Source organism: Dermacentor silvarum, chromosome 1 (assembly GCF_013339745.2).
Source record: "Dermacentor silvarum isolate Dsil-2018 chromosome 1, BIME_Dsil_1.4, whole genome shotgun sequence".
NCBI lineage: Eukaryota > Metazoa > Arthropoda > Arachnida > Ixodida > Ixodidae > Dermacentor > Dermacentor silvarum.
This window is the reverse complement of record NC_051154.1, coordinates 342,008,982-342,033,031: the sequence shown is the minus strand read 5'-3', so window position 1 is coordinate 342,033,031 and position 24,050 is coordinate 342,008,982. Positions and strand designations below refer to the sequence as shown.

Sequence of the window (24,050 nt, the reverse complement as noted above, 5' to 3'; positions counted from 1 at the left end):
AATACCGCTTCACGGAGAAAGTGTTTTTCTCTCTTTCTTTCTCCTTTTTTTCTCTCTGTCTCTCTCTCTTTCTCTCTCTCTCTCTCTCTCTCTCTCGCTCTCATTCTCTCTTTATCTCGCCCACAGCAAGTTGTGTTATAATCATCGGTACAATGCAACCATATGGTTTCCATAAATGCATGTTCTGGAAGCGTAAGCGCACTGGACTCTTGCACATGCTTGCCTGACTTTTTATTGTGTTTTCAGTCACCGTAAATTTCTGCAGCGCTTTGTTGTTTCTTGTGGCTGAAGATTGTGCTACCATGTAATAGAGAAAAAAATAAGTACGTATATAGCGCAGTGGTTATGACGCTGGCCTTCGGACCGCGGGTACTGGGGTTCGAATCCCGCCTCGCCGCGAAAGTTTATTTCGTTTTCTGCTTTTCTTTTTTTTCTCTCTCTCTGAACCTCCTCTCGCGCCACTATCCCACCACCTGCGGCTGGCGCTGATCAACGCTCGGGACGGTTCAACCTCGGCCCGAAACAGCTCCGCTGTTAAAATTCCTTTTGATGACAATTTTTACGCTGGCGTAGATGCATAGTTATTGATATGGTAGCATCAGGGAAGGGAAAAAATGACCATTAGGGAGCATGACATCAGGCAGCTTCCTCTGACGCCTCCCCTCCCGCTTTCTCCTTCCTATGAGAGGACAGGAAATACGACAGCTGCGTTAATGAGGCCTTAGCTGAATATCAGACCGACTGTTGGCGAAATTTGACGTAAAATATGGAGGAAGGTGACATACACGTGCAGAACTGGGGCCGTCATACTTTTTGCCGCCACTCTTTTGCAGCACCTCCCTGTCTTAGAAAACATTAAGGAGATTTGTTTGTTTGTTTGTCTGTTTAAACTAATACATCAAGTACCTAAGAGCGCAGCTGTGCAGCCAATATCGTTCAAAATACTGTTTCTGTTGTTTGTCGCTACATTCATTTCATTTCGATTTCTTCGGCTAATGAATGTTTTATTTTTCTTGCCGTACGAAATCCTAAAACACCCAATAATCACGGTTCGTTTCGTTTAATATTGTTTTTTTTTTTTGCTTATCCAACCTTCCTCTTCCCATCAATTCTTTTCCCTGTCGCCATCGTCACCACTATTGTTCCGCTTTCTTTCTCTCTTCCCTTTGCCCCAGCGCAGAGCAGCTGACTAGAGGACTGAGCCTTAGACCAAAGTGTCTACCTTTCTTCTCATTAAACTTATGTCTTTCTTTCTATTAAGCTGAGCAGAGTTGACACTCATTTCACAGCACCTGTGAGAAAACAAGCATTTTAAAGAGAGTTTAGTTTGACAGATTATTTAGTTTACATTCGGGCCTTGGGTGCATACAGTCCCACTGGATCGGTGCGTATTGCATCGGGTCGTTGGTGAGCGCAAGTGTAAGTTCGTCCTTGCAGATCCTCCGAAGATCACCGTTCGCGAGGGCCCCGTTGTCACCGTAGTCAAAGGTTCGAACAGGGCGCTCTCTTGCGGGGCTTCCGGCACGCCTCGGCCGCAGGTGCGCTGGTCTAAAGGCGGCCTGCCGGTCGCGAACGGACTACAGCCGGATGGCTCGCTGCTTATCACCGGCGCTGCTGAGGCTGACGCCGGCGACTACACTTGCGACGCCGTCAGTCCCGGCGGCACGGACAGCTACACCGTACGAGTCTACGTAATGCGTAAGTGTCGGTGCAACTACAGTGTTGTGACATGGCCATAAAGAGGAACGCTCAATCAATTTGGAGTGTTAAATTAATCTTTGAAAAGTCTACTTTTCTCAATTTAGCGGCAAGAGTTGGATTACTCGAAAATTCGGTAGAACCCATCTTATGATGTCTGTCGACCGTAATGCGTTTAGCATTGAATCGATACAGCGACACAACGTATTGCCGCTGTGGAAACGAGTTATGCATGAGGCGTGTGCTGCAGCGGGTCTCCTGTTTCGCGCTTCCTTAAAGGTGCCTTGAACCACTTTTTATCGAAGTGGAGAAAGGCATTTGAAGTGAAAATAGGCTAGTTAAGAAATACTTTACCGCAAAAAGTACTTCAAAGCGTTCAGCAGAAGCGGAGTTATTGGCAATCAAACACGGCATGCGCTGTGCTCCCCCTTGCTTCTTCAATGCATTGCACTGCGAAGGCTACGGCGGAGTCGGGCGTGGCCACAACGCTCCGGCTTCGAAATGTCACCGTGGCGTGCCGTTCAAATTTCATTTTGGATGTTTACGTAGACGCCACGACTGTATTGTAGTTGTCTGAGCAAGACGACACACACAGTGGTGGGGCATCAACTGGCTTGTCTAGTTATTAGGTTCTCGATCTTTTATAGCTTTGTCCGAGAGGGTGCCATATGTGCCGAAGTGGTTAGGGGAAAAGAAGGATGCGTTTGTTATCAGCTAGACTGCTTCCTTGGTATTAAAGTGCGATACATCTCCATTCCCTTAACGAGAAAAAAAAAGGAAGGAAAAACTTTATGACCACAAGGTACGAAAGAGAAGCTAGGAGACGACGAAAGTTCGCTTCGTATTCGAGACGTTGTGGCTTGTTGCGCGGACGGGTCGACCTGCGGGGCTCTGCTTTCGACGCCTCCAGTTTGGAGAAGACCTGTCTGTTTGCTTGTGGATGACCAGTGAAACCGGGTGTACTTAAGTCTTGTTCTGGAAGCCTTTTGTCTTTCGTTTGGTAGGCCACTATTTTCAGCGTTGCTGTTGTCATCTTCGTCTATCCTGCGGTATTTTTCCGAGCAGGTTGTACGACTGTTACAGCATCTGGTCGCAGAACGCCTTGTACTTTCTTGTACGCAGCCCGTTCTACGAACGGGCTGCGTTGTGGATGGGATATCTACATAGGGTCATGGCGCTCAACATTCGGTAAACCGGCTCGATTCCTTCCTTCGTGGTATTCCGAAAAATGTTGCATATGATATCTCTCCCAAATCTGATGTGTTCAAAACTTTGTCTTCACCTAATTTCAATTCTTTGCTGCTAGAAACTGTAGTCTTAAAGCTTTTTTGGATAAGGCAGTATAAAATTCCTTATGTGCCTGTTCGTTGCCTGAGACCAAAGAATCCTAATGTTACACCCCACTGTAAGACGAGATACGGTAGAAGACTTCGTAGCTATTAAGTCCCCGCGATGCTTAATTTACTTCCCCAAAGCATACAAGACGTGAAGACGAAATGTGGTCTGAGAAAGGCTTTTAGACACATTATTGCGTGATCGGAAGCCTGTCATGTTTTTTTTTTCTTTATTTTTCACTGTTGTCTATAAGCTAATAACGTGTTACTGATGGCTCTGCCGCTGTCTGCCAGGCACTGCCGTTCAAGCCCGCAGCGGCTTTAGCAAGCCCGATTCTTTAATTGTATTACACTCAAGTCATCAATACAGTATTATAAAGTACTATTAAACAGATGTGCGAATTCTATTTCTGGCCCTGCTTTTCCACTTCGCCTGACTGAGTCGATGTTTGCTGGGACAGTGCCGAACTGCATACATGTGCTCAAGCCAATGATAGCTTCGCGCCTTTTCTTGACGATAACAAAGGGCAGTATCTCTTCTTGTACCGTTCATCTCTAGTGCTTTCGTGGCGACACCGAGATGCTTGATCTCGGAGCCGCTGTAGGCAGTGAGCACTGCTGCGCTCTTGCGCAACGCGTTCACCAACGAGATGCGTTGAAATGTACTAAGCGGAATCAAGTTGGCTTGGGAACCAGTATCGACTTTCAGTTTTATCTCGTTACCAGAGACCATGCCACACACAGTCCATCCTTTTCCTGGTTTTGTGCTTACGCCACAGATGCTGACGTCAAGGACATCAAAGATATCTTCATGATCTTCTTGAATGCCGTGAATGCCCAGAAACCCGGGCGGTATAATGTAATCCGGAGCCCTACAATACGGCGTCACTCATAGTCTGAGTCGCTTGGGGACGTTAAAAGCTCACATTCCACAATCCTAGAGCCTGTTTCTATATTGCTGGGGAAAAATTTTAATTAAAAAATTTGGAAAAACACGCAGTGACGTTTAGCAGCTGTTATATCTCCTTAGTGCGTAAACAACCATGCAACAGAGCCCCTAATATATATGTGCGTCAACGCGCATTGGCACTATGTATTATGTAACACTAACGAGCCCAGCAGGTGGGCGTAGTAGCGCGCTGAGCCTGGCTATGGCCGCACTGGAATAGAAAAAAATTGGCCGTGGTTTAACTCTTATAAACCTAGTTATCACGAGCGAAAGGTTTGTTTGGCTTAATTTTGCAAAAAGTATGCACACAGTGTTTCATTAATGCACTCTTCCGCGCTTGGTAGGCTTCTCTATCACGTGCTATTCTGGCCTCCCTTTGCTCCGGTATTTTAGCAGCCAGGTTTGCCTTTAATCGAGATTTCACAGCCTGCCGTCTAGCGATATCCGTACTGGATGATTGGATTCAGCCAGCCGCTTGCGCTGAAGCGAATGCACAGACAGCCCTGCCGGCGCGCCGCGAAACTGAACGACCAAGCGCCGGCGAAGCAGCCGTTAAACCCTAGCCTATGTCACGCGGTACCGTGGCAACCGAGCGAGCGCAGTTGCGACGCCGGCGGCTGATGGTCCTTGCGACGCGATGAATGAGTGTGTCGCGCGTGACCCCGCCTGCCAATAGTTCTGGAACGCGAATGAAAGCCGCGCGTGTCCCCGCCTATCGCGCGCCTCGGCGTCGGCCTTGGATACGCTATAGAGAAAGGAATTCAACAAGAGCGGACGCTCCCATAGGGCCCAGCGGCCGAATTGACGGCAACGCCCCAAACGGTCGGCATCAATCACTTTCGTTTTCGGTTTTGGCGCGCGCATTTTGAACGCTAGTTAGCATGCCAGCTGCTTTTTTTTTTTTGCCCGACCGCGCACGGTCTTCGTGCGCAATCGATTGATTATTTGGTAAAAATGAGTGCGAACGATCTTGTCAAGTCCCATCGAATCTGTGCCACGTGCAATTTCACAAAGTAGACACAAGACTCCTTGTGAAATGAGGAAATATTTATTTTGCTCTATAAAAAAGCTCGTTCCGCGCTTTTTGTGCGTTCATCCAACGTTGTGACCCCAGGTAAGCAGTAGTTCCCGTATGAAGCTCCATCGGACGGCATCAGCTGAAAAAAGAAAGTAAATTACAAACATGTTACATTTACAAGCATGTGCCATTTGGTATTTAGATATAGGAATACAGCGTGTAGAGGCGAAACGTGCGAAAGCGGTGAATAGGCGCATTACAAACAAAAGCAATTCGCTTTTACATACATGGCGTAGAAAATACCCGACTCATCCCAAACAATACCATAAAATATGAAAACATCCGAATTCCAAGCATTCCCCCATGCCGGGCATTATTTCCTGCACTTTAGCAGCACAAATACAGGGGCGACATCGCATTTCCAAAACTTGGCCTCGGGCGACGCGACGGTACGCTACATACACAGAGACGAACGCAACAGAGGCTCCCAGCCGGATCATGCTAGACGTTCGATGAATGCCTTCTACTCGCAGTCGAGACAAAGGCGTGGGTGCAAAGCCTGGGCCACCATTTTGTAGCGATGCCTTATGACTTATTCCACTCTAGTCTTATCTTCCACCGCTCACGGCCGGCTGATCCCGTTGATAACGCGAGCGGACCGTCGCTCCGACCACTGACAAAGCGCGATAAGCGCGAAAATGCATTATTACAGGAAAGGCATCGCTACAAAATACCGGCCCTGCTTCCAGTCCTTTAGAAGACGGAATTTTTGAATCACAAATTTCTGATATGTTCCTCGGCGTTATCTTTCGCGCGTTCTGCCGGCGCCAGCAACACACTCCCATGTTATCACTCTTGACAATCGCCCATCGCGTTTTTGACAGGCGTGAGTACCGATAAAAGGTATATGTTGTTGCGGGGTCACAAAAAACGTCAGAAACTTGTGCCTCTAATATTCATTACACGCCAAACAATAACTGTCACCACGGCCGCGCTGCTTATCGCTAACGGCGTCACAGCGCGCTGCGCGGCCAGTGTGCCTCAACAGAACCAAAATAAGTTACAATAATCCCCTAGGAAGCATCGGATACATGTCCCAGCACGATTCATTAACTCAAACTAACTACGCCAGGACGGCCGAGCTGTTTTTCGCTAACTGCGTCGTAAGTCTCGGTCGCGTACCGTAAGCCTAATTGCATCGTAGACTGTGAAACAAAATTTCTCACCTTGCCGTAGTGCAGTGGTGTCTTGTCCCAGTGCAGAAGGAACGCAAGAATATGCCGGGAGCCCAAGAAACCAGGATAGATTTAAAAAAAGGAGAGGGACGGGTCGCCGCGGGCGAGCGCTCAAACGCGGGCGCAGCCGCCCTGGCTCGCTTCGGGAGAGTGTCTGGCGGATGACGTATGTATTTGACGCGTCATTAGCCTGTCGCTAGGTAAGGCAAGAAAAATAAGTCGCAAAGTTTAGGTTCATTTACACGCAAAACGTTTTATTGCGATAGCAATTATATGGACACTCAAAAGCAGATTTCTGCCGTCGGCGTCGCCGTCGCCGTCGCCGTCGCCGTCGCCGTGAGGTTCCGTATGACGTCAATGGAGATGAAATCGTGGCCGCGCGCCGCCGAACGCTGTATGTGCGAGTGAAAGGGCGCGAGGGACGCGCTCTTTCACGGGGAGTGAACGCACGGCGGAGAACAAACGCGCGTTCTGCGCCGTGCTTCCTTAAGGGCTGCAGAAGTAGGCGTCTCTTTCCTCCTTTACAATCACCATATATGTAGAGCAAACGCGCCTTCTTCCGATGCGCGAGAGGCCGTGGGGGAGGGGGGGAAGGGGGAGGGAAGGGAGGCGACGTTTAGCTGCGGCACCAAGTGCCTATTTATATCAGAGGCTCCGGCAACAGTCACCAACGCCGCACGCATTTTGAGCGAACGCGGGCAAAATGCCGACGGCGTCGACAACAGTTCGGCGCGTTGCCGGTGCTGCTGCATGTCCAAGTTTATACAGCTGATAAAGCTAATATCATTACTCCGTATATCTCTCTACAAATTTGCTATCGCAATTGATGCTTCACCTTTCAGGTGAAACTGCGACAACTTTTAGTTTTCGCGGCAAAGAGTTTAAAAAATAAATCAATGTCTGTTAACTTAATTTCACTTTCTTTTTTTTTTCGATGCTCGCGACAGCTAATGTTCGGCATAAATACTATAGCGTGACGTATGGTGACGTGTGGTGACGTGTTTCCTGTTGCCTGTTTTTGCCGAGTGTCCCCTCTTGTTGAATTTCTTCCTCTATGGATACGCCGCGCCTCGGCGGTGGAGGATAGAGGAGAAGGAAAAGGGAGGAAGAGAAGTACGGGGGAGGAGGTATGGGCGAGGACAAATAGATTACGCCAGCGAGGAATTTACACACTGCATCATTAATTTACTACCCCGCTCTAGCACGTGATGACGGTAGCGAGCAAACTCCAAGTAGACGCCGAGGAAACGCTGTGGCGCAGGTGAACATTTGTAAGGGCATTTGCCCATACTAGCTGCTAAGCAGGCAGTAAGGTAACTGCAGACGTCTGACAACCGAACATATCACAGGTATTAAAATTACGTCTTGGACCGTGTTTTTTTTTAGTTGAACGGCTTGGCTAAAGTTAGCTGCGACACCCTATTTGTAAAGCAGTATATTCGGCTAGGAAGATTTCAGAAAAAAAAAAACACTAGTGTCAGCGCTCGTACATGTGCTTTAATTCCGGACGACAGAGAATTGTTACGAGCTCCCTACGGGCCTTGAGACACAGCAAAGAATTAGACCGATCGAGCACCACCTTGTTCGTCAACAAATCTGCTTTTTTTCGATCGCGCACGTCAGGGCAGGTGGGCTAAAACGTTATTATTACGACCTAAGCAGGAATAAAGTTAGCGCGAACACAGCAAACGTACTGTATGTTAAACTAAGCCTTCATCAACCAGATGCACAAAGGGAAACCGAGTGGGGTTTCTTTATGGTTTATGCGACCACGCAAGAATGCCCAAATAACCAAAATCAAACGCTTGCGGAATGAAATATTGCTCGCCTGTATGGATCCTAGATCCTTGTTGAGAAGATGTCTCCATTCGATGTCGAGCTGGTTGATGTTCTCTACCGTCACCAATAAAGGGACCGAGGCGCAAGAGGACCAATTGAAGTAACACGTCTCTCTACCACAGAGCAGAGATCGATTGCCTCCAACCGCTTCATCTGTAATTTGTCTAGAGAAAATCTTTTGATGACTTGTCTTGCGCCTTCACTATAAAATTCCAAGCATTTCAGTCATAAGTTGCGCACAGCTGTAGGGTCTAGGTCAAGCGGATTAGATAACTCTGACGTTACCATGCCACTAAGGTAGATTTCCTCGAAAGGGACAAAGTTACCTGTGTCTTTGTAGCACAATCGATCGAGCGACGTGACACACAGGTATCGAGGTTGTAAATATGCTTCAGCAGTTGCTTTGAAAATTGAGAATGCGGTCATACAGTATGTGGATTCTCGCTCCTTCCGCCTGCATTGCCTTGTTCAGTGTTGTGAACAGTGAGAGAACATAATGGAGGAACTACAGGTACAACTTGGTTGCCGAGTCCTTCAGCTTGCTGAGGATAGATTCCACGGCTAAGAGCCTGTCCGCACGACCATGGCCTTCAAAGATGGCCACAATAGCAGACTACGGCTCCATAAGCATTTCAACAACAGCATCAAGGGACAGCCAACGCGTCTGGCAAGGATTGGAGGATTAGGGAGTCGTGGTCTCGGAGTCCGACGTCAAACTGAGGGTCGCTCTCTAGCCTACGCCGCCGGTGCACCTCGTAACGGGTTGCTGGCCTACGCTACCGGGGCGTCACACAGAGGTTAAGCGGGCCCACGTGGTCGTCCGAGCAGACTTGACGAGGGTTGTTTCTTTCATGATGAATACGAGGTGGAGAGTAGGGAGTGGGGGGAATTATTTATATTTGAAAGGCAAGCTTATTTACAGAACAAATGATCATCGTACTGGCCGGACCACGGAGCGCAGAACATAGTTCTCGTAGCATGAGCTACACGTTAGAGCAGATGAGAGAGCACTAAGCTTCATGTTAGAGCAGATAGGAGAGCACTATCTAATTGTCAGAGCAGATTGGAGAGCACACCAGATGAGCCGCAAAGGTCCGCTTAAGAGCACCGTGTCCTCTCTAGATCCCAGGGAAACCTACGGTTACACCTTCCTCCAACCAGAGCGTCCAAACTCGCCGTAGGCTCCGCTTTGAGGACGAGGGTGCGCATAAACACTCCTGAGCCTTTGTTCCCTGAACACACTTGGAAAAGTAGCCTCGGGCGCACACGGCTCACTGTCACAGAGAACGGGGGGGATGCTCGTAGACGGGAGGTGTGTCATGCTTGACCCAATCTGGCGCGTCTTGGTTCTGGGGATGGCCCGGCAATTAGCAGGTTCGTCTGTCGAACGGCCTTGGCGGCCCGCAGCGACCGCAACGAAACAGCGTCGAACGCTCTTTCCCAGGTATTCCTTTGTCTCAGAGCGTCGTTGTCGGCGGCTGGTTGACATCCTGCAACCACGTATTCGTTGAAACGTGTATCGCCATGCTGTCGCCGCTGGTCTTTCCCGTGGGACTTATTTTCAACTTCACGAAGCGATTCGTCGCAGGAAAGGAGCGTTGATTGTCGCTGCTCCCGCTGGCCGTTCGTAACAGGATGCAAGATCTCGTGGGCTTGTACATCGAGGAGCTGCAGCACGTGCTTGTAAGCTGCGACTTGCTTGTACAAGAAATAGTTGTACACATCTCAGACCGAGTTCTCGATGTCTCTGGTGAGTGTAAGAGGCAAATAAATCGAACGGACGCACATGACAATAAATAACTCGGCGTTGTCATTCTTCAGAAGAGACGAAAGCGAGTTTCGATTGCCCATACTCACATTGGCATCGTCAGGCGCGAATCTAATCATGTTCTTTTCGTAATCAATGGTTTGCTGCTGCAAAATAAGTATCTTGTAGTGAAGAAGACGGACGATGCAGTGGGGCATCCTTATCAGCGCTGTCTAGTGGGTCAGTCTCTCCAGTGCATCGCTCGGACTACGCCGCTCGCGCTCGCGGTTCCTTGAACTGATCCAACGGTTGGCCCTAACGCCTCTGTGCAATAAACGCCTTTACAATCTATTAATTTGCGCAGCCCAGCAGCGGTACCATATTCAACGGGAAGCAATGCCAAAAAGGCACCCATAACGCACTCGTCTTCCTTAAAAAGTCTGGCTGCAAGAGCAACATTTCTGATTCCACCCTTGTCTGCCGACTAATCAGCGATAATCGAGAGGGGTGATGTTCGCAGCCAGTCGAGGTGGTTTTCGCTGCTCTCGCTTGCTTGCCTTGATAATAGCAGGGCACTTGGTCCTTCCACATGTTATTTTCTTTGCGTCGTCTGAATCCGGGCACATTGATTTTATCAGGCGAACTAGGTGGTCTTAACAGCACGCGTAATGTTGTGCTCTACAAGGAAAGCTGCTAGCCGTATCTCACCTTCTTAACCATTTTTGTCTGATTGCGAATTTCCGGTAACACACAGCATGTCAAATAGCGTCTGCGTCTTTGCTTTGCTTGGCGCATTGATCTGTGTTGTTCAAGCGAAGTTTGTTACAAGGTACAGATTTCGGTGGCGTCCGTGTACGCAAAAAACTATCATCATCAGCATAGGCTCGAGCGTCGTCTTCTTCCGCAGCTGGCTCGTTGGCGACCCTCTGCTTGTGCTCGTGCTCGTGCTAGGCACGCGCTCGTGCCACTGCTCCCGCGTTCGTCGTCGTCGTCCATAGCTGGCTCCGTTGCCGCTCATCATTCCAACGTCGAATTTTACTTCTCTTCTGTCGCCGTAATCGGGAGGCCGCGTTGACGGGGGTATGAGCCATTGCTTAAGGGGGTATGAGTCATTCATTGTGTTCCGAAACAGACAGATTTAATTTTGAAGCAATTTAATTTCGAAGGATCGCAAGCGGTAATGGCGAGCGAATACTGCTAACCACGCCGCCGAGCAAGCTCGAGACATCGAACGCAAGCGACAAGGCGGACTGCGGGCATACCATCAGTGACGTCGTTCTCTTCGCCACAGCCGTCGTATCATGGTTAGTTTTGGTGACACCCAGGACAAGCTTCGTTTACCTCCATTTTCCGGTAGGGGAAGGTTTGGTAAGTTTTTTTACCCGCCAAGTGTTTTTCGATCTCAGAATTTCCCCCTTTGTAACAAAGTCCGCATGGCATGCCTTACAGTCAAAATGCGGTGGCCTCTTCGCACTCCGTTTTAGCCAACCGGGGTATTTTGACTCCTGTTCCCATTTCTCAAGGTACTTTTGGTTATAAACCTTGAACTTTTTTCGCGACCAGCGGCTTTCAGAGCCGCTTTCGGAACTGCTTTGCATGCTTAGTTCTAACAGTAATGCCGGCACGGCACTTTCACAAGGTAATTAATTGCCCATAAGCATACCTTTTTCACAGAGTTCCCATTGAAGTTGCAAAATGAGACAGGTTGTGTTTTACAACACTGACACGAGGCGCGCCACTGCCTTCGATATCGAAACTATGGCGCAAGGAGGGAAAAACGACCCTCGTTCCACGATGTAAACCCGTATTTCGCGTGAGCGTACTTTCTCTCTCATTTCTGTCGTCATTGTTTACCTAATTATTCTCCTATTGCTTATAGTATTGTTCATTTTATTGTCCAATTATTTATCTTATTTTTAGCCTACTTCAAGACGTCGCAATTACGTACATTATTAAATTACTATTTTATTTCACATCTTATTCACCAGGATCCGCTGCTTTCGTTGTTTCTTCTTCATCTTTAGACCAGAGCGACGACTTCGGGATCCGTTGACTCACGTTGTTCGAGACGGTGCTTCCGTTGCATTTTGGTCCTTCTATCTCGCCGGTCAGCTGCACGATCACGAGAAGGACCCGCTTCATCCTTACTACTTCATAGCGATAGAGCACCTACTGTTCTTTCCCTGCGCCGATACAGAACTGATTACGTGCCTCTCCGAGCGCTGAAGCCTAAAGTCCCTATATAAGAAAAGTACCGCCATCTACTCTTTCCTCCGCCGCCTCCTCTCCTAAAGCGCTTGTTTTTTCTTTACTTTTTGCTTGCGAAAGCCAAGTCGACGGTGGCGCACCTAGAAAGTCCACGTTGAAGCATTCAGGCCGGGTGCGCGCCGCCGCCCCCGCCGGCGACTGCGGCTGCGCAGAGGACTTTCAACATGGCTCTGAGGCGGAAAAAAAGAAAATATAAAGAAGTGAAAAGCGCGCGCTATCATCGTCCAATCGGAGATACAGGAAAGAGAGAAGCGGCGTTTATCAAAGGATGGCGGTACTTTTCTTATATAGGGACTTTACTGAAGCCATGCGCTCAGCGCCTCGCTACCTGTGCGTGTTGGCACCGCGCCAGCTGTGCCGATGACGTAATCCGCAACGCCGCTCGCCTATTCTTATTACGTCATCCATCATCCGCCGTGACCGCTACGGCGCTGACCTCATTCTTGGCGCTGTGCCAACTTTTATCGCCGATTCGTGCCCCGCATCGTGAATCTTCAAAGTGGTGGCATATACACTCACACGTAAAATTGGGCGGCAACCTGTCGTCAGGCACCTAGCTCTCACAAGCCAACAACCGTTGTCGCTGCATGCTCCTCTATTTCCCTCTCCTCAGATGCGAGAACTCATGGAGGACAGAACAAAACTATAGGAGGGAGCATTACGTCACGGAGTCAGCCAGCACAAAGCAACCTCCTCTGACACCACTCTCTCCTGCGTGACTTCACTCACAAAATCGCGCTTTTTATAGGCATAGCGCGCCGTCTATTGCTTAGTTCGTGGTAAATCCGAATGCCGCCACAGTTTTTGAGCTCCCGTCACTTGCTTTCTACTCGCTGCATTTTATGCCTTAAAATCTCAGTCTCGGTCGACAGCTGAAAACATTGCTGCCATTGCAGCGGAAACACTTGCTCCAGAGCAGCCGCATAATTAGCAACGCGTCATAACATCCAAGTGGTGCAGCAGACAAGCAGACGACGAGCCAAGCGCAGTCAGGCTTATTTGGCTAGCCTGCGCGCCTCTTGCCGATGTTCCTATCGAGGCGTTTCGGTTAACATCAGCCACACGCGGTTGCACCGCATTTTCGAGCGAACCACTGGAACCTATGGCGTTGGTTACTTAACATACACGCGTTAGCTCCACACTCTCGCGACACCTTGAGTTATGCTCCTAATACCACTGTGCACACTTGTGAATTCTGAAGCTGCGTTGTTTCTTTCTGATCCATAGCGCGAACGCGTAAGCTTGTCGCGTTAGAAAATGTGACCAACAGAAAGAAAAAAAAAACGAAAAAAAAACGAGCCGTATACGGCAGCACGATGATGTTTTTATTTTCCTACAAATGTGGTGGGGGTCCTCCTAGCGAAAATGGTTACGTACAGCTTGAATATGCCTGAACGGCCTCACACTGCAGCCGTACGTCTACTATCTGCATAGAACATAATTCATAAAACACTCATGAAATAATAATAATGATAAAGTATTATTATTTTTCATGCTTGCGGGAACTAAGAAAATCAGAAAAACTGCTACGTTGTACTACTATGCAGGCGAAAGGCAACGCACATTAGCCAAGGGTAGAGAAGCTGCACGTGCGTGATGACATCACCGTGTAGCTTCGTTTGTGCGGAGAAAAAGCCCACAAGCACGTGTACAGCAAAGCACATGTCACTGTCATCTATCGTCCACAAAAGCTCCGCCAATTCGCGTCGGCTAATGTCTGCATTGTAATTAATTTCCTAAAGGTTGACTTCGGTTCTGCGCTCATCATACCCACAGTTTCTTTGGCCGGCTTCAGATCAATATTTAATTGAAGGTACGCAAAAATCGACAGCGCAGCTAGGTACGAACGGCAATAGCTCAGTAACAGTGCTGTGTTAACTTCCGCAGGGCACCCCCACTTTTTCGTTTACTTGACAATATGCGTTCACTGAGCTGCAGTACGATTATAATTTAAGTTATACTTCGCATGTCAATGCGAAGGTAATTTGCGGGGACTAAAATTAAAACACGCCGTCACCTCCCATCGCGACAGTAGTTTCTCGTCTTCATGTTCTTTCCTCCACGTGAAAGCTAACATTTCTCTAGATCTGGTCAATTTTCCTCTTCACCCTCAAAACGACTTAGATTCTCTAGATCTATTGAAATTTCCCTAGCGTCGTCAGCTCTGTGTACCATCAGGTCAAACCGATTATGAAACTCAGGTACGGGAAAGGAAAAGCGCTTTCGTTTTTTTCACGCAGTAAAAGTTGTATTATTTTATTATTGTATTGTATTAGTTATAAAAACACTGCAACAGCAAACACAATTGACACTCTTTAATTTAGACAATTTTTTCGCTTAAATTTTGTTTAAACAGCCGTCTGCCGCAAGGGTGGCGCGGAATTCGAAAACGGAACTAGCGGTTGCTTTCAGCCGGTATAACTAAAGTTTTGTAGACAGTGCCGTCGACATCACACCGGTTGGTTTCATGCTGATTGGACGGTCCAGGGTGGCGTCATTGAAGAATGGGTCGTTCACATGACCCGGTGGGTCATGTGAACAAATCGTGACTGTGTTCCAGACGGTATAAAGGGTGAAGTCCGCGCCGGTGCAGTCAAGGATTTGCGCGCATTCACCAGGAGTCGATGTCGAAGACGGGGGCACAAACGCATGGAAGCGAAGAACGGTGGTAACAGCAAGGCAAAGGAAAAAAAAACTGTGCCAAAGGACTCGGTTGTTTTAACAGCGGAGCTGTTTAAACCGGGCATATGTGTCAACCGCGAACGGAATGTGGGCCGATCCTGGCGGTAGTGCAGAAAGGGTTCAAGCGCAATGGCACATACCCATGTGAACTAGTGAAGCTGAGCCTCCCTAAGTCTAGCTAAGCAAGGTTGGGACTACTTAAGCTTAGTCAGTCATCGATAGCCTATCGATAGCCAATCAATAGCTAATCGATAATCAATCAATAATCAATAAATTCCAAAAAATGTGGGGGATGACTTACTTGGTAGTGCTTAGCTTTGCCCAAATACGTGGCCAATACCTTGTGATAGCCAATCGATAGCCAATAAATAGCTAAACAATAATCGATCAATAATCAATAAATTCCGGAAAATGCTGCGGATGACTTGGTAGTGCTTAGCCTAGCCCAAAAGCCAGGACTAGATAGGTGCCCATCAGCTCCGCTGTCTCTGTAGCATTGCGCCTTTTTTTTATTATGTTCTACATGTCAGTTATAATTATGGCGAATTTCGATGGTTGTTCAGCTTACGGTGCCTTAATTGTGCTGTTTAGTGTACCTCAGGAGCGTGCTTAGCGTATATAGTTCTCGTCCTTGCAAATTGCGTTCTTGAAGAATGCTTCATGTTGTTTCAACAGATAATATACGCGAAATATTTGGAGGGTTTCGCATGCTTTATCTTACCCCTGTCTCAAGGTAACTGATTCCTTAACTGGTGGCGATTTGCTTTCCGATAAATGTGATTCAATTTACTGCTTTCAGCGGAATGATAGGTAGTTTTCTACAAAGAATTCGTATGCAAATTTATTTGTTTTGGCGATGTCTATTTTTTGTAGTGATTCGCCCGGAGTTGGTTCGTTTCTCAGTGTATTCTTCATTCTTTTTACGACTGTTTCCCATATCAGCCGAAATGGTTTTGCCGGCTCAAGAAGAACGCCTAGTACATTTGACTGTTAGAGTATATGCATCTCTGCCCGGAGGTTTTCTATGTTGCCAAAAATTGATGTTTAGCTTTTGCTTAAACTGAATTGTGCGCCGGAAATTCAGGCGTATTCGAAGAATATTTTAACAGAGTAAGTAAAGCTGCAACCATTTTTCCTAAATATGGAGACGGCGTCTGTTTATAGACCTTTTGACAAGTCGACGTTTGAGCAGCCATTGGCCGACACGGGCGACGTCTAGCGTCAGAACATGTTACGCCGGCTTTTTGGACTGTGCGCCTTGCGAGAGCAGGCGGGCCGCACTTCGGTTGTGTGATCTTCGCCGCGCATTGTTTCGATTGTTTTCTTCCGCTTCGCTTGTCTTGTGCCGCTTGACTTGCTACATGTTTCACGTGCTCGCGTGAGCGCTCAGTGTAGTGTGCCATGGCAGCAGCAAGCCCAGCCAGTGGATGTGATGTTTCGTCGTCGGTAGCGGCGGCAGCCGCGTCTGCTTCGTCGAGATCTGGCGTGCTAATCAGCGGTATATTTCATTGTTATTGCTGGGCACATGTGACCGTATCGTTGATTGAATGTAATCACCATTACGTTTCGCGGTTAAGGGTTGCCTCATTTAGCGAAAGCAGGCGCGTACGTAGCTGTCAGGTAATACTTAGAACCAGGCGTCAGCGGCCCGACGACGCGTGTCAGTGTTTGGTAGATATGCGGTGGTTACTCCATACGCTTCCGACGCAACTGAACAGCTCAATCATGCAAAATTTATTGGATCTGGTGCGGTGCAGGGTGCTTATAACCAAATGTCAAAGCATAAGCGTGGCGATCGAGCAGCGCGGTACCTGCAGCGAACCGACGCGCGTCAGTGATCACAGATGCCAACGCAACTGATACAGCCCAGGTGCTAGATTTTTATTTTTAGTATTTAGTATTTATTTATTTATACATACTGTCAATCCCAATAGGGATTATAACAGGACTTGTTATAAAGATATATTTGTTTGCCTATTTTTTACGTTTGTTTACCTGGAATGGCTTTTCTTTCGAATGTCTGAATTTGGAACAAGCTTCGCCCACGGTGAACCTTAACGTAGATCGTGCGCGAAGTTTGTATTGAAGATATAGCGTACGGCAAGAATTGTTCGTGTCCGCTATCTCTGAAGCGAAATAAACCAATAATATTGCAGCGTTAGGGCCATCTCTGCTCTTTCCCTTGTTTCCCTTACACCGTCTCACTGTGTTATGTTCATAATAAAGTAATGTTGAGTCTTAACAATTGTCGAATAAATACATATGCATATGACTGTAAACCACTACTGACCATGAGTGAAAAGCGCTTAGTAGTCAGCGATGCGGTCACTGCACGCACGTAAGTATTTTACTTGATCGACAGTGCGAATAATAATTTTTTTTGGTTACTGTTATTCTTGCAAGCATGATGCTATTGTCCGCGTACCCATGAGAATACCGTTTTTTACGTTCTTACTTGCGCGGGCTCATTTAGCGCGTTTCTACGCCACGCACAGTTATTAGGCACTGGAATGAAGCCGTGTTTGAAAGAATAACAAATGTAGCCTCTGTCACTACATACGAGAAAATATTGCATCGAAGAGGTGACAATTCTCGCAACCTATTGGGAAATGTGCCGAAAAGAGTTTACCAAAATGCGTTATTTTACTGATGTGTGCATTGGTCCACATTAGACTGAAATGCCAAGTCCTCATTACCGTTCCCGAACTCTAGCACTGGCGCTAGGCCGCGCTGATGAGATTGACACGTTCGTTTTTGCATTCTCTTGCTGCCCAAGCACATAGACAACGCTCAAAGATGGGTGAGCTCCATGTAGCACCACACTGTTGAAGTTAATTAACTTTATGGGCAGGGCCGCGCAGGGTGCGCGTGATCGCAGAGACAATGTTTTGGTGGACACAGGGTCTGCATACATCTTCCATAGGACACAATTTTTCCAGATCGTTGCAAAGTGTATTTACCGACTAGTTCTCTCGCAGAGTGCTCCAATTTGTCTTATGCTGGTGTCACACGACCACTTTTGATAGCGATCGAGACCGATCTGGATAAGAATGTTCGACCGCGATTGGCCCCCTTCCGCAGATTGAGCAAAGAAGCCAATCGCGACCAAGAAATTCGACCCATATCGGGCTCGATCACGATCAAAAGTGCGCCGTGTGACCCCCGTATTAGGCACTGGAATGAAGCCGTGTTTGAAAGAATAACAAGTGTAGCCTCTGCCACTACATACGAGAAAATATTGCATCGAAGAGGTGACAATTCTCTCAACCTATTGGCAAATGTGCCCAAAAGAGTTTACCAAAATGCGTTATTTTACTGATGTGTGCATTGGTCCACATTAGACTGAAATGCCAAGTCCTCAGGTGGTGCAGGAAACCGGCGAAGCGTGAACATACCACATCGCGGCTGTGTTCTCGCGGAGTGCTGTGTTGTGGACACACTTAGTACCCAGAATCGTTATTTTCCGCTGCTTGTTTGTGCACCCATAAACTGCACAGTGCTGGCCTGTAGCCTTTTGATGAGTATATATGCCATTACTTACGAGCGTAAGTCATGCGTGACAAAAATAAACGGAAACATCGAAAGAAAGCTACCACTCCACAATGCAAGCGCAAGGCAAGCTCACAGTCCCGACCGAACGGGCAACACTGACACATACTCTCCACGCCAGACCGTCGGAAGCGCCCTCGTGAAAACGTCTATAGGCCGCAACTTTAACCATGTTTTATCCAACTAAGGGCAAAGCCTTGAACCTGTTGCTTCATTTACCTTCCTAACCACTGCGTCGATTGATAAAACAGGACTGATTGTATACCATTCACGTCTGTTTACGGAGGTCTATTCTGATTTTTTCTTTCTTTCTTTAGGCTAACGAATGGGCAAATAGACAAAACAGGAGTCCCTTTAGAAGGTGATTTTTCTTTTGAAAGAATATACAACATTTTTAGAAATCGCTTGTGGCACATAATCCAATTTTAGCACTTGAGCGCTCGAAGATGGGGACATTACGTGCGCAAAAAAAACCTAAATGCATTTTTAACTAATTATCAAGCATTTGCTAATATATTTTAATTATTTAGCTTTCGCCAGATATTGAAATTTACGAATTCTAGTCGGTGAGTTCGCAAGCCGGATCCGCTTGGAACGAATTTTCAGGACTACACCAATTCCGATATATTCATTCCTAAATCGAGCGACGAAACACATTGGCGGTCCAGATGCTTTTATTATTTAAAGCACGAAAGGATGTTTTCTTAAAAGAGTGAGTAGCAACAACCGTACACTGTTACCACAGGTTTGACGATGCATATATCCACATTGGTGCTATCCTCAAAATCTGTTACAAGCGGATATGGCTTGCAAACTCACCGGCTACAATTTCCAAATAGCAATATGTACCTCAAATGTAATCAGTAACAATACTTCAATAGTGAAACTTTGTTAATTGGTAGGTTACGCATTATGATCTCTGGTGTAAGTAATGTCGGTAATGTACGCCTCCTTGCGAAATCCAGTCCAATGATTAGAATTGCGAAACCTGCCAGAGGCGATTTGTAAAATTACTGAAAAAAAAGCAAGAGAGACTACGAGAGTGTACATTCGATTGAACAATCGACGTCTTTTCCACTGCTATCCCACCCCGTGTGACTCACAAACGAGCACAAGTGACAGGATAGGATTGCTTAAACGTTTTCTTTTATATTTTTTCGATAAAAGGTATATCTTATGTCCATAGGGCACAAGAAGTGACAACACACACAGCCTTTAATTTAACATTTCATTATAGCTACATTTATTGCAAAGATGAGCGTTTGATGTGTCACCATTAGAATGTGATGTCAATTACGCCATTTGAGACAAAACTTGATGTCTTTCCCCCTGTTCGCGTGTGTGTGAAACGCAGGGAATTCGTTCTGGCGATTATCTTTAATGTAATCTGGCGGGTGCAGTGCAATCCAGAAAAAGCAATGCGAACATAAACAGTGTTTTTTTAGGCAGCAAATGTGTACAGACCGTTCGTTCACGGACGCCGCTTTATTGCGCAGGCAGTGACGCCAACAATGGGCAGTCGGCTGGCTGTCTTCGGCAATCGCTCCGTGTTCTATGCCGGTACACGCTCGGCGCCAGTTTCTGATGGTTGTTTTCGTGTCGCGGCAGTCAATTTCTTTTGACGTGGCGTCTTCTGCGTGGGGAACGGTTCTGTGTGACGTACTGAAGCGGTTTAGGTCAGCATGGCCGGAGTTTCTGCGGTGTTGAGCTGTACAGAGCACCCATTGGCGTAGGTGCGCCCGTGTTTCAGCTTATACAATCTGCCTCGGCGATCAGTTATGTATTTCTGAAAATTCGTTTCATTAATGTGACTTTACTGCAGCATCCTCATTGTAGCTATAAGCTGTGATTTAGCAGCAATGAGTAGTTACGAAACACGACGATCCCAACAGCGTGGATACCGTTCTGCTACGGAGTAAATTGTGCTGTTTACTTTGACACGCGTTCAAAATGTTATCTCTAGGTACATTGCACGAATACCTCATTTGTTGGACGAGGTTTCCGCCCACGAATAAAATAGTTTTGGTTGGTAATAACAACATACGGTACTGTGCGAGTAACACATATCGAGTGGTCGAGCGAACATCTAAGGACTGCACGAGCGTCCGAAGCAGCGGTTGATGCTGGGTTATAGATCTGTTTGTTCCGTATAGCGCATGGCCCAAGCATGCAGCATGGCCATGCGAGCTCTTACTACTGCGTTAGCCCGTATTTTTTTTTACTTTTTTCCCCCTCGAAAGAAGTGAATGATAAACAATTTGTTTTATCCCTTTTTTTTGTTTTATTCATTCCGTCCTCTATACGATGCATTGACCCGTCTTATGATAATTATGTCCTCTCATATAGTCGTCGGATTCTTTATATGCGATACCCTTCGGATATTACTGCTTTACAATGCAAAAGTTAATGTCGAAGCACAAAGCTTACATGTACCATGCTGGTTTACCTACCGCAGTTATCGCTGTGTTGAGCAACGCCATCGGCCTCATACCGGGGCTAATGAAAACTTAGTGTAGGGATTTCAGGTCTACTAGACTTGAAATGCGCGAGAATCATTGCCGGTAGCTGACGCAAGTATTTTTTACCGATTGGCGCTTCGATGTTTCGGAGTTGTATTGAGTTGGCCGTACACGAGCACGCACTCTTAGGTATTAGCTACCCCGCCAAACGATCAGACATCGAGAAGATTGTCCAATTCACGCTGGTAATTCACAGACGCCTGTTCTCTTCTTCGAGTGAAACCGATACAGCAAAAGTAGTTCGCAACACATCCACACACCGCGGCTACTGATGCACGTCGAATGGTTGCGCAGCCAAGAGATATTTACGCATGCTGTAAACCACCGAAAGGCTTCCCCGAAGACCTTGTATGAACTGGCTTCACGTAAATATTCCGGAGAATGGCCAAAAACTCCTCCAAATAGTTCCGCAACACGCGATGCCAACACATTCGAGCAGCGCACAAGCCGGCTCGCACAAGCCAGAGAGGAGGAAAGGCTCGCCACGCGCCCTTTCCACGGCAATTATACTAGAGCACTGCACGGGCTCGGGCTTACCCAAAAGCCCGGGCCAAGCCCGGCCCGTGGACCGGGCCGGGCCGGGTAGGGCAGTTTTGTCACGGGCTCGGGCCAGGCTCGGGCACGTCATGTGCTTTTTGACCCGGGCCCGGGCCGGGCTCGGGTATTTTGACGCGGGCTCTGGCCGGGCTCGGACTTTCTTGTGTGCATGTAACGTGCAGCGAGTCATCCTCGCGCGTCTCGACTCTGAAAAACCTGTTGCCCCGGCGTAGCTGGAAGCTAGCAGTACTACTCCTGTGTACTTCCCTTTTCTTCTTCCGTCGTATTTTGCGCTGTTGGAACAGAATGTAAAAGTCCATAAAGACCGAAGTCGCTTCAAACCAAAGGATGTCATGGTATTCCTTACCTAAATCAGTGTAATTAATGCTTTCAGCGCGTGCAAGCGCGTTCGCGACTTGCTGATTCTTCAAAGGCGAATTCGTAAAACGATGACAGGTAAGATAAGATAATTCGTCACGCGGCTGAAATATGCACTGCGTCCATCTATGATTGCACGCGTGTTCTCAACTGGCCGCCTAGCAGCAGCACATTACGCTGCACCATGGAGGAACGAGAAGCATTCTTTCTCCATTTACTCCATCCATGCGCTGCGCTCACGACCGGTCGTGGCTGTGCTTCGGCTATAGTGTACTAGAATACGGTTGAGTGGGACGAGCGGCTAGGGCGGCGCATGCTTTGCAGTGAGGCGCCCGACGTGGAAAAATACTGTGGCGGTGCTGCGATAGAAGTGGATTGGGCCGCATCAAGATCGCGCCTCTGGAAACTGCTGGCGATACTGCTCGGCAGGGCCATTCGTACTACTTCGCGCGCTGGTATTTGCGTTCAGACCGCTCAAATGGTATTCATAATTGGATATGACATGTATTTATTCCTTAAGAATAAATTTCTTTCATTCTGTTCTTTATTTTATTTTTTTTAATGCCGCTCGGTGATCTTTTCCGGGCTCGGGCCTAAGGTAAAGGGGTGGCGGGCCGGGCCGGGCGGGTAACGTAGCATATTTCCGGGCCCGGGGCGGGCCCGGGTCTCGCCATAAAACTTTTGGTCGGGCTCGGGCGGGTAGCCCAACGTAAAAACGGGCCCGCGCCGGGCCCGGGCTGCAAAAAAACTGCCCCTGCAGTGCTCTAAATTATAGTACCTGGTATCGAAGCTTCCATAGAAGCCCATACGTTCAAAACATGGCGGTTCATCGATGGTTCATCCAGCTTAGCGCCATCTGTGTGAGGAGGGAACACTTCCGATGGGAGAAATATATAGTGACGTCATATCCGCTAAAAACAGAAGTGACGTCATTTTGTTCTCAAAGGCGCGAAATTTGTTTTCGGAGGCCTGCCATAAGAGCTGCATATTCAAATGCACCACCATTCGACTTGATGGGCGTTTCCAGCTTTCAGCGCAGAAAGCGGGGCAGGAAAAGGTCAGCCGTACGGGTGTTGAAATCGCATCCCTGCACAGAACACGCGAGGTCTGTTAGAAAAGTATCCTACCTTTGACTGAAGAAAAAAAAATGGCACAACTAGAGCGTTGGAATCCTAATCACCCTCAAAGTAGTCTCCTTGGGACTCCACACACTTCTCCCAGCGGTGCTGCCCTTGTTGAAAGCATTCTGAGAAGGCCTCTTTCGGAATGGAGTTTAACTCAGCTGTCAGCCATAATGTCCTCTCTTGTCGGAAATCGCGCTGCTTTCAATGGCCTCTTGGTTTTGGGAAACAGCCAGAAGTCGCAGGGGATCGTATCAGGAGAGTTGAACTACAGGAGTCTGGTTTTTCGCCAAAAAAGTCTGAATCAAGTGCGAGGAATGTGCAGGAGCACTGTCGTGATGGATGCGCCAATCTCTTGTTGGCCACAACTCCGGTCTCTTGCGCCGCACAACATCACGTAGGCGACGGGGGACATCCCTGTACTACTCTTTGGTGATTGTTTGACCCTGTGGTGCGTACTCGTTGTGTACCACACCACGGGAGTCAAAGAAAGCAGTCAGCATCACTTTGACGTAGCTGCGCACTTCGCGGGCCTTCTTTGGTCTTGGTGACGTGGAATGCTTCCACTGTGACGACTGAGATTGGGTTTCCGGGTCGTACCCGTACACCCAAGACTCGTCACCAGTGATTATGGTGTTCATGAAGTCGGCATCACTGTTTGTGGAATCCAGCATGTCCTGTGAGACTTGCTTTTGCTCCACCGTGAGCAGCTTCGGCACGAATTTCTCCGCAACTCTCTTCATGGCCAAATCTTCGGTCACAGTGGAATGTGCAAAAAAAAGTGCTGATGCCCACCTCTTCCGCATTTTCTCAGATAGCCACACGACGGTCCCGAATTACCACAGCGTTCACTTTGGCAATGACTTGGTCATTTCGGCATGTTCATGGCCGACCGGAGCGTGGCTCGCTCTCCACCGATCTGCGGCCGTCTTTAAACCGGTTGTACCACTCCTTAATCTGTGTGCTGCTCGTCGCATCGTCAACGAAAGCCATCTGAATATTCCGAAGGGTTTCCACTTGGCTGTCGCCCAGTTTCTGGCAAAATTTGATGCAGTAGCGCTGCTCCAATCGCTCCGTAATTTCCCTTGCAATAAAGAAACCGACGAGAGCACAGCGCACTACCTCACTCAAACGCTGCATCCCAGCGACTGACGCTATCGGCAGGCGGGAAAAATT

The 24,050-nt window shown here is 47.8% G+C and overlaps 1 protein-coding gene across 1 annotated transcript in view; it reads left to right on the top strand.

The window, feature by feature from the left end:
- LOC119444235 (hemicentin-2-like) overlaps positions 1-24,050 on the top strand; it is a 133,096-nt gene that overhangs the window by 46,126 nt on the left and 62,920 nt on the right. Inside the window, exon 7 of the mRNA XM_037708665.2 lies at positions 1,438-1,698. Within this exon, the coding sequence (XP_037564593.2) occupies positions 1,438-1,698 (261 nt within the window). The remainder of the gene's footprint in view (positions 1-1,437; positions 1,699-24,050) is intronic.